At 43.4% G+C, this 11,748-nt stretch overlaps 1 protein-coding gene across 1 annotated transcript in view; it reads right to left on the reverse strand.

Moving 5' to 3' along the window:
• LPCAT1 (lysophosphatidylcholine acyltransferase 1) overlaps positions 1-10,427 on the reverse strand; it is an 86,752-nt gene extending 76,325 nt beyond the window's left edge. The window contains exons 1-3 of the mRNA XM_030229451.2: positions 10,190-10,427; positions 4,415-4,557; positions 2,690-2,904 (exon numbers count right to left, since the gene is read on the reverse strand). Of these exons, the coding sequence (XP_030085311.2) occupies positions 2,690-2,904; positions 4,415-4,557; positions 10,190-10,306 (475 nt within the window). The 5' untranslated portion in view covers positions 10,307-10,427. The remainder of the gene's footprint in view (positions 1-2,689; positions 2,905-4,414; positions 4,558-10,189) is intronic.
• Between the last annotated feature and the right edge of the window lie 1,321 nt (positions 10,428-11,748).

Raw genomic sequence — 11,748 nt, forward strand, 5'->3', positions numbered from 1 at the left:
TTCACCCACAGTCCTCATCCTTGGAAATTATCTTTAAATTTCCTCTGCCACTTCATTTTTTACATATTTAAGTCTGCTCAGATACTTAAATGAATGTAGTTTATTCAAAGCCTCCCAGAAGATTCAGAATAACCATTCACAAGACAGACTCAAGAGATAAAAAGTTTAGGAACATCGGTGACTGGCTCCAAAACCTTACTGAATATGGTATACCAAGCTTGCAGGACTTACAAAACTGAAGAACACATAACATGATTGTGACCTCTCTGGGATAAATTCTGGATGAAGGTTGAGAGTGTTGACAATTCACCAGGCAATCCAACAAAAACATGAGCACATTATCACATAAGCACAAGAGAAATATCAGTGGTCCAATAACATGAAATGTATTTTTTTATGTGCGTGCATGTAGACAGGTGTAAATAACATTGGGATTAAAATACTGATAGGATAGTCAGCACTATCTGCTTCACAGAAAACTTCTCTCAAAGCAGTAAAAGAGATTAAAAAAAAAAATCACAGTTTTACTGGAAAGTTCTCACTAATTTTTAAGCCAAACTAATCAATACAGTGATTACTACTTCTCTGTTAAGGTCCATTTGCCTAAAGAACACAAACTACTGTAATTAATGTTGCTCATAGAAAAGTCCAGCCCTAAACACAAAAATGGTTTTTGAACTCTCAATCCCGGTTATGACTTTTGGTATGCCTCACTTCAGTGGCATTTTTGTGAACGTTTCACAAGTGACTACATAACTTTTGTGGCTGCACAGTATAAAGCAAATGCAGCTATACAAGACAAAACATTCATTTATATGACTGCACTGTACATTCCAGTAATATTCCATCAAATCACTACATGTTCTCTTTTTCTGTAACTGGTTTTACTCACATATGAACTAAATGAAGTGAATAATTTTTAAAACGCATTGTAGGAAGTCGAGGCTTTCAATGAAATCCTGTAAAAGTCACCTCAAAATTAAATTAGATATTTAGAAAATAATTTGTTCTTCTTAATACACATTCTTTGTGTTAGAGGAACTACAATCTCTATATCCCTACAGATTCTCCTGGTTCCCATTGAATCTACTACGTGGGATACTTCAGTAGCCATTATAGCACTGTCAAATGCCATTTCATCACATTGCAGTAGCACAACAGTGACTGGAGTTACCTCATTTAATCTGGGTCCTCCAGACAGACCACCTTCAAATCAAAGGGAGCTCCACACAGACTATTTTTATTTTGCTGAGCCAGCAGTTATTACACAGGTGACTCAACTGAGTCACCTGAGAAAGAAGATAAATCAGCCCTTGCTTCTATGTCTGGACTGCTTCTAAAGCCCAAGTTGGCCTGGATACACCTGTGCTGTACAAGACTGCCAACATACTGTCTCACAACAGTATCTTCTTTCAGTACTGAACAAGGGAGCTCAATTTCTTTTTGTTTTCACACAGTGTTGTTTGCATACACTTGTTTTCAGAAACACATGCCTGCCTGCACCCTTTTCCTTTTGGTTCAAAGCATCTATTCATTTTTACATACATTTTTCACTGCCAAAAATTTCTAAACGCCATTAGTAAGATATTCAATGAAATTAAGAGGCAACTACAGATCTGGCCTGAATTTTACCTCATACAGGCAGACCCTTATATGACAAGATTCCTTATATGAAACTTCCATAGCTAACCACTCACCCTTTGTGGCCACGTCTCAGCTTCTGGTTTTGAATGTGACCTCAAAAACACATTGACTAATTAAATTTTAGAAGGATGTCAGCACCAAAAGCCTGATTCCACTTAGTTGCAAAGGAACGCAAAGCTTTTGTTTAGACTGTTGCATCTAAGAGTCCTACCCATGGCCAAAGTAAAATCTTTTGCCACTTTTATATTACCAATAAAAATCTACACAATGAGACACAAGGATATTCTTTGAACTTTGCCGGTCACTAGACACAAGATGGTGGGTTTCTCCAAAATGCTTCCACACAGACTTTGGTTAGAAGTCTACAAGCCCAAAAGCTTACACAACTTTTTTGCCTGTCACAACTGCACCAAAAATCACAGGTGTTCCTCAAATATTTGTGAGAACATATATGAATAATTCCAAAGATAGTATGCAAGCTATCTGACTCGGGCATCTGCTTTTGTCATGACTAAACCCAAGTGCACACCAATCTGCTCTTGTGCTCATCTCTCACACTCCGCCTGAAACAAACTTATTGATGTGCAAAGGATTAGCAGCACTCCCTCAAGGCAGGGTAGTGTTCAGAGCAGACCACATTCCTAAAACACATTTCTGGGAGGGCAACCCAACTCTCACCAAGTCTTTGTAGACTTCCTCTCTAGCATCAGTCTTTGCTTCCATAGCCCCGTGCTAATTTGCTTTTCCATCTGGCAGGTCTTAAAATGTTACAAGTTCACTGCAAACTAAACCATGAGTTCTGTATCATTGCTTTGACTTCATACAGGGATTCGACTTTGGAGAAAGTGGTAAAAGAACATTCCCCTCACCCTCTTGCCCTGATTTTTTCTATTGACATTCAGAGTTGACCAGTTAAAAAAAAAATTCGCACCATATATTATAGCAAATTTTTCTTTCTGTTTCAATCCTTCTAATACACACCCAGTAAACTTCTTAGCAATCTTTTTTAAATTGTTCTTGAAAAATTAAGTATCTACCAACTTACTTCCCCAAACAGGAATGTCTTTGCTTTCTGCCTTCATCACAATGGAGGCGAAGGTCATGGTTACTGGAATGGCATCAAAGTAGGAAGAATGGGGAGCCACCGTTAATATTGCTGCTTCTGCTGGCAACGCCCGTCTGCCTTTTACATTTATCCAGTGGAATCCACCAGCAAGCCACATCATTCTCATTATTGCTTTCAGCAAAATATCCACTATCCTGTAAAGAGCAGGGAAAACAGTTATGTTGTCACAGGAACACCTTAAAATAATAAAATTAAAAATTACATGCGTGACAAAAGTTCAGATAGGATATAATGCTTAAAACAGAGCTGGAGCACCGCACACACTTTGCTCTTCTCTTTCTCAGCTAAATTAAAACCACTTTTTAGGTAAGATGTTGTTCAACTTCATTTATACCTGAACACTATTCATTCTAGTCTCCAAGACTGTAATTTAGTTCATCATTAATTTTAATTCAGACTATGACCGTTAAGTTTCTTCTACACAAGACCTAAAAAGGTTTTCTAGTAACATCTAAAAAGCTCTAATAAATTCAGTCCTGAAATATGCTGTTAGGATATTGCCAGAATGCACTTACCCTGGTTCTAGGTTTCAAGTTTACCCAAGCAAAATGGGACAAATGTAGGGCAGAAATTCTCAAATATAGGGAGGCCTACAGGATACATGAGAGCTCTGGAAATATTTTACTTTCTTTCCTTTCCCCATCTTCTCCTAAAGTGATTTGGATTTTTGTTTCTTTCGGATTTTGGTTTTTTTAGGTGGGGTGGAGAAGTTTTTTTTTGTGGAGTTTTGTCTTTTTAAACTGTCTGGCAGTCATGAAGAGAGAAACTTTGAATCAACATAGTACAAAAATTGAACACCACAAATTGTAACACTTACAGGGATTGGAAGCTAGAGAGCAGGGTAACACTGAAAATTTGAATAAATAAGGAAAGGAGAATCTAAAAAGATTCAAAATAACTGTACGCAAGACTGAAGGCAGCCAATTATTCCATTAGTTATTGTATTGATATCACTCCAAATGAAATCTAAAGTGACATACCTCTGTGGTTGTCATCCTCCTTCCCTCCTGTGATGCAAAACACAATCAGCTTCCTTCATGCTAGTGCCAGCTCCTAATTTTAAAGTTGTCTATAGAAGAGGTAATACACCCCTCCTTTCCTGCTCCTAAAATGACAGTTTTCATGGATAGGAGGACACTGTCTTACATTCTACCTTTACTAGCATTGCAATATCAAAGCAACCACAGACTTTCAATAAGCACCAAAGTATGGGCAAGCCCTCGGGGAATCAACACAAGTTTTGTCAGTTCATCACAGGGTAGAAGACAGTGGGGTGAAGCAGTTTAAAACAACAATTTAGAATATGACATCTGGGCACATTCCATAGAGTCAATCTTGATAACCAGAAGTTGACATTACAGGAGTAAATGCAATGGAAGATGCCACAACAAAGCTTTACACTACCTCCTCAATAAAGATAAGAAGCAAGAGACTACCAGTGTAATTCTTGGACCACCTGGCAAATCAAAGAGTTGAGGCACTTCTAGTTTCCCAGCTGAGGAAAGTGTTTGATAATTTTTATATTTTCTTTTGAAGAGAAAAGTAGACCTCTGAGACAGGTAAAAGATATTTCCCATCTCCTCTATTTCAAACTGATGAACTTTATAATGATTCTCTCAGTATTTCACCACACCAGTGACTCACTTTCGCCACCAGGAGAGGGGCTTTTCAAGCTCTTGCTCGTCAGATCCCATTGAAGCAATGAACGCAAAAGGCCAGGCCAGCAACATCATAAAAGCAGCAAAAAAGAGTCGGATAGGAAACAGAGTCAAGGTCATGAAGGCAATCTGCAAAATAAAAATCATAATAAAAAGCCATTATTCCAACACAATTTCAGACTGAAAAGGTCAGTGATTCCTAGAAACTGATACCATTTCTTAACTTAAAAGTATCTAATGGTAGAAACAGTGGAATACCATTCAATTCCAGATATGCCAGATATGGTTAAAAAAAGCACACTTTTCAATATCACAATAGCTGGGCAAGGATGAGTAACAACGCATAACGTGCTGTCTCATGTTGTGCTTAATTTGATGCATCTCCAGGCTGCTGTGGAAAGATTAATTCATATTCTTCTCTTCCCCGATGCAGATCTAGTCATCATGCAGCTCACTTTCCACTTCCTCTCATTTCCCAAAACAGCTCAACAACCAACTCACTCTGTAGGTGCACAAATCTGTAAATCTAGGGTAGGTGCAGGGAACACACAGCAGGAGAAAAGCCCAAGATACCACTTTCAAACCCTAAGCTACCAGCCCACAGCACTTGGATTTTATAGTGCTGGTTCAGACTGGCACCATCATCTCATAACCACAATCTCACTCTCCAGAACAGAACTCCAGTCCCTATGGAGACTCTGCTTTAGTTTGCAGAATTGACAGAAAAAGGATTTTTTTTTTCTTAGATAGACTAGTTTCCCAGATAAAACAGTAAAACTTCACACACTACAATGGTCAGATGAGTAGCAAAGTTACACCAACTCACAAAACTCTGCATCCACAGACAAGACCACTACATCTGTCAGCAAACAGACAAGACCACTACATCTGTCAGCAAACAGAGCAGCATTCTGGAGATGAGAGCAGCTGCCTTCTAAGTTTTTAAAATGAGAAGAACCAGCCACTAAGAAGTAAGTGAAGTAAAATGCAGGTGAAGACAGACCTTTGGGATTCACACCTCCTCCCTACCTCTCCTCCAAGTCTTCTCCTAGTTGAGGGCAAAACTGAATGGCAGGTGACTGGTAGTGAGGTACTCCATCCCTTGACTCTCTGTACCAGTGATCATTTTAGTGCCATGTCACAGAATGAAAACAGAAGTTGCATCCATAATGCCATAAAAGATGGCATAAATGTGCAGAAAAGGCTTTTTGGTCTTCCAGAGACAGCAGGGATAGTAATGGCCAGCAAAAGCAAATGTACAGGGTCTGGCTGTGACACCAGCCTCTTTTTAGCAGGCAGTAGTTCAGTACCTGCTCACACAAGAAATTTGGCTGGAGAGAAAAGTATCTACCTCCTGAAGAAGGTTAGGAATCAAGAATGGTCCTAGCATTTGAAAAGTAGTTCAGTCTGTATCTACGTTCAGACATCCTCTCAGGTAAGAAAGCTTCTATCTTATAAAACCTATGTACAGCAACAGTGTCAGTGTCAGACAAAAAAGGGGAAGATCCTGTCCCCACTGACCACTGTCAAAGACCAGAACGCAGGAGACATACACTCTAGCTCTGACCTTATGTGGACACTATTTTGGTGATCACATTCCTACATATTTGGGATGTTCATAGAGACATGCCTTCCATTAAAATTACGAATTCTGTTTGGCAACAAGTAATGTGTGAACACCTGTGTTTTGAGATACATTTAAAAATCCCTAAAGGTCCATCCAGAGTTGTACTTTCAGGGGCTCAGCTCACGACTAAAGAAATCTCAAGAGGGGGTTGAATACAGCTTATTTAACATTTGCTGGTCTACAGCATCCAACTTAGTTTTTCAGAAGCTGCAGTGCATACTGTGAAAGACAGACCAATGGACAACTTGTAATGGAAGGCTGTCCTGGGAAACTGATCTCCATTCTTCCATCAGAAGGGCTTAAAACTGATGTAAGGCAAGTCACTTAAACTAAATAGGTATCATATGTTCCCCTTGTTTAGAGAGTGCATTCAGATTTAAGTATGATCTCACAATGAAGGTATAAAATAAGAACTCAAGTTTCAAGTTCTCCAAAATATCTGGTCCTACATATCTAAGCACCAAGCAGGAGAATCAGAGAGCACCCTTGTTTCTACTTCTCTAGGTCTGTTTCCTGTCTTGAAAACCAGTATCACAGCTCTCATGCACAGGGAAGCTAAGAAAATGCAACGTGGAAATTACCAATACCATAAGAAACATCACTAAAAACAATTTATTCCCAACAAAATTTCCATGATTTGCTACAAAATAGCAGTCGCAACACTGAGAAAGGAAATGCTATTTGACACAGTCAAAGTTTTGATTTTTCTTTTACACTTATCAGATAGAAATTACATCTTATTACATCTTCTTTTACACTTATCAGATAGAAATTACATCTTACTTATACTTCCTCAGTATTATCATCCCTAGAGCTCAACTCACCAAAGATGGCAGTGCAGGAGCTAGGAATTAACCCCTCAATGATTCTCTCACTACCCAGCTCCCCACTCTGCTAGTTCCCCAGCAGACACATCCATGCAGACAAATACAGCAGAATAAATTTTCCTGTGCAGCTAAGCCAATCTAACAGATCACTGCTGTGAAAGAGTGGTCCTGTTCACTCTCTCCTCAATCCTCCCCCTGAGTCAGCTCTAGCACTTATGTGAGCTACCAATGAGCCAATATAGCTCATTAGTGAGAAAAAGCAGCCAGCCCAGCAAAAGAAAATAATCAGAACACAAAAACACAATGATATGCTGGTTTAATGAGCCAAATCAGCTCACCAAGGCACCAAATTAACACCAGCGCTGGTGAAATAAAAGGGCCAGAAACACTGGAAGAAAGGAAAATGGCACTGTATTGTGTTTTGAAGTAGCAGGGAAAAAAAGCTACAGATGCTTACTGAGAGCTCCAATAATGCCTCTGCCTGTTCTCTAGTGGTAACAAGAATCAAGTGCTTGGACTTACATGACAGGTGCTCAGAAGATGTTAGCATGAACAAAATCCATGGTTAATAAAAATCATATCTGTCTCCCTCAAGGAAAGAATATTTTTATTATAGTACTGAAATAAAACAGGTAGCTTCAAGAATGACCCCTACTGTAATCCTCAGATCAGAGGATTCTACTGATGAGATTCTGTTCTGAAACAGTCTTACTGCTTTTACACTCTTGTAATCTCCCAGTTTTTATAAAGTCAATGAAAGATGACTTGAACAGTTCCTTGACAGTCAAAAGGATTTCTCTGTACTGTTCTTTCTCCTCATGGTTATTTACCCTCTCACTTTCTACCTTTCTTTCACTCCCACAGTCTCAGGCTGGAACATGCTAAAAAGCACCTACTTCTGAGCTGCCTTAATGAATAAAAAAGCTAATCTAACCTCTTGCAGAGTGCAAGACGAGGTTGTAGCAGAGATAATGGGGCTATCTGGCACACCATCAGCAACAGACACCAGACCATGGGACAAAGCAGTCTTGTCTCCCAGTCCCCTGGGCTCCCTACTTTTTGTAGCTACATTCCTAACCTTCCTCGATAGCCTGTGCAATCCCAGAAACCCCCGTTAGATTCGCGGGACAGACAGAAAAGCCTGTGACACAATGCATGCCTGCAGCTGAACAGGAAGTGAGTTCAGCTGCAATAGTTCTCACCAAGCGCTCCGTAGCTCTGCAAGGCTGTTCAGAGGAGAATTCTCACTTCTGTAATTCACCTGGGGAGCATTTCTTCTCAAGTGGAGCAGTTCCACAGCTCTGCTTTAACAGCTTCTGTCTCCAGCACAACTTTTAATCAGTGAAGAGGCTGGAAAAGTATGACTAAGACAAAGAAAAAAATCTACCACACTTCTGTATGCCAGCTTATGGGCTTTTTCCTGCATAAAACTGCAACAGTAAGACTGAAGGGAGGTTGGGTTAAAGAACTCTGTGCTGCTGTATATCAGTGAAAGACTGCTCGCCTAAAGAGCAGAGCAAGTGAGATAGTCTGGTGAGGAGGCTGCTCCTTTGACCTGGGCACTGTGACAAACTACAGCGGTTCAAACACGTCTCCCCATCTTCACTGAAAATAACAAATCCTTGAAATCCATTGGCAAAGCTCACATCTCATATCTAGTAACAGGGCAGCCCACGCAGAAAGCAGGTGTGTTCTACAACTAGTCACTTCCCTGACAAAGCACCTCAAGGTCTGTCAGACTAATATCAGATCAGCAATGCTAGTAGCTCCTATGAGACCCAACACTGCAAAAACTGTCAGAGTCTGCTCTCCACTCCCAGCAGCACTTTAAATTTTTTTAATAAATAACCAAGCAGAAAGCAACATTAGTTGTTATAACTAAAGACAATCCTAGTCCCTATGAACATGTGCTATCTTTGCTTCTCTCTGCTCCAGAAAGACTTCTACCTCATTAACTGCATTAATTATGACTTCAGGAACAAAGTATGGTTTGGAAAGGAAAGGAAATCTTTACAACTACACAATTTATGGAGGAAGCTCTAGATAAAAACTAAATTAAGAAGATGACACAAACCTTAGAAAGATGACACAAACCTTTTCTCCACTTTCCAGCTCAAGCAACAATTTCTGAGCAACCACTGAATACATACAGGGCAACTTAATAAAAACTGAAAACCTTTTCTACTTGAGTGTACTATAAATTCCTGGGCTGCCCAATAAGTAACATGAGGCACATTCTGATGTTTTTGAAGTCAGGCCATACATATCTTGTGTTAAGCATCTGGGCAGCAACAGGGCAGTGCAACAATGAACTTCATTCAAATGCAAATCAAAGCTGGATCTAAAGCGCCTTGACCCAAGAGCTTTAATATTAGTGAACCATAATTTTCCATGTTAACAGGTACTGAAGGCTGTCAGGCACCCAAAACAACAGCTTTATAAAGTATTACAGTGATGGAAGCGGCAGAAACGGCCAGCCCCTCATTAGGTGAGCCTCTGACGGTATTTCTTCCTCCAGCCAGTGACCCAGATCTTACCGAAAGCCTAAGACAAGGGCCATGCCCTCTGAATACCCAACCACTTACTGCTCACCGTGCGAGGCGAGGCGAGGCAGAGGCACGGGGGAGGTGGAGGGGGGAACCCCTAAAACCAAACAATGAAATAAAAAGCCACGCAATTGCAAATCTGCATTTTAATACCGCCTCCTGTAGTCTCACCGCTACCTGCACAATACCATACCTAAATTACGCCGCAGGGACTATTTATCCAGGGGCAAAACTTCAGCCGCACCGGGATGCCTCTGCCCAGGTTAATACCTACCTCAACTTGATGCTGAAAAAGGGCGGCCCCGAAGGGCTGCCCCCCCCGTCCCCCATTTAAAAAATGCACAACACAAAAAAAAAAAAAAAAAAACAACCGAAAACCAGAAAACACGAAAAAACTCCCATATCTCAAAACGCCGAGAAAACCCATAAAAAGAGCCCCAACACAAAGAAACAAACAGCTTTTTTTTTTTTTTTTTCCTTTGAAGAAGGCATCGGAACACAAGTTGAGGCGCACGCCCTGCACTAGAGCATCACGGCCACCCCCAGACTCCCGCCCGCCCGGCCCGGGCACGGCCGCCCCCGGCAGCCGCCTCGCACACGCCCAGCACCGCTGCCCGGCTCCGCGGCTCACAAAGCACCGCCGGCGCGGAGCCCCCGCCCGCCGCAGGACGCGGCCCGGCAGCCGGTGCGCCGCGGGGGACTCGCGGAAGGAGGCGGCGGCGGCGGCGAGGAAGGGCGGCCCGGCGGCCGCACGCCCCTACCTTAGCTTTCTCCAGGGGGCTGAAGCGCAGCTGGTGCACGAAGGGGCTCCGCGGCGGCGGCCCGCGCTCCCGGCTGCCGCCCGCGCAGCATCCTCGGCCGCGGCTGCTCAACTTCATGGCGGGGCAGGACGACGGGAGAACGCGGAGCGGGAGAGGGCGCGGGCTCTGCGCGGAGGCGGCGGCCGCCGGTCCCGGGTAGCGGCGGCGCCGGGCGGGAGCGCGGAGTGCGGGCGGCACCGGCGGCCAGAGCGCTCCCCGCTGAACGCCGGCCCCCGCCCTCCCGGCCGCTCGCGCATGCGCCCTGCGCGCCGGCAGCAGTGCCTCGGCTGCGCGCCGATTTCCGCGTCGGGTGGGAATGGGAAGCGCCTGGGAATGGGAAGCTTCGGCGGCAGCAGAGGGGTGGGCGCGCACCCTCCCGCCCTCCTTCCCTCCGCCCACCTACCCACCCTCGGAGCGTCCCCCTCGGGCATGCCGGGAGCCCTGCCCCGCCCGGCGGCGTGAGGGACGCCGCCAGCCCGCGCCCGGGGGCCGTGCCGGGGCCGCGTCCCCGTGGCAGGAGGGGGGATGTGGCGGGGGTGGCCGCGGGGAGCTGGGCCGCCGCCACCGCCGTGCAGGTGCTGGCACCTCGGTCGAACTCCCGAACGGGGGTTCCGCTGAGCGTACGGCAGCGGAAGGGAATTGAGAGAGAAGGGGGAACGCTCCGGGCTGGAGATGGGTCTGAGGTGCCGCCGCTGTAACGGAGCGCGCGTCCGTGGTGCTGGATGGGCACCGCCGCCGTACCTGGGAGAAGCCAGGTGTTGTACTGGCATCACGTGGCTGGAATTGGTGAGGTCCGTGGGGAGAGCTCTGTTCCAAGCAAACCTAGACAGTTTTTAATGAAGTCTGGCTAATTTGCACCGTGGGATCTTGACAGAGTTGGCTGAGGAAGTAGCTAAGTTTGGGGTTTAATAAATCTTAAAATGAAATGTAAGTTATTAAGAAGTAAAGAAAATCGTTCGTGTTCTGTCCATTTTCAAAAGACCAAGCTGGGTGTCCTGTACTGTTCTTTACTGCTTTAACATAAACCACGGGCAAAACGTTAGAAAAAGAAACAAGAAAGATGACTTTATCTCATGATAAAGAGATGAGTAAGATATCCTTAGTGTCAAACACCTCGATCACCTCGACTTATAAAACAATTCTGATAGCCTTATTCAATAACAGGTAAATTTATAAAAGTAATTGCAGAAACATCATGGCTTCTGTTTTTAATCTGGTAGGCTTAGAACTGCAAAATGGTCTCTTGAGTCCTTTGTTTAATACCATATGTACTTCAAATTACTAATTCTGTTGAATAGAGAAATAGTTTTGAACTTCTGAAAGATCAGAAGAGTTTTCAGAGGCTAGTCTTCATGGTTTTGGGGTGTGCAAGTTTCTGCAGGCTCAGCATTTTCAAGATTTTTACCAGAGATCCAAGATCAACTCACTGTTAATGAAATCTAGGGATGTGCTAAATGATAACTTAGTAAACTACTGTGAGAGCAACTGCAATGTCATCTGGACTGCTTAATAAAATTAAC

Source organism: Serinus canaria, chromosome 2, assembly GCF_022539315.1.
Source record: "Serinus canaria isolate serCan28SL12 chromosome 2, serCan2020, whole genome shotgun sequence".
NCBI lineage: Eukaryota > Metazoa > Chordata > Aves > Passeriformes > Fringillidae > Serinus > Serinus canaria.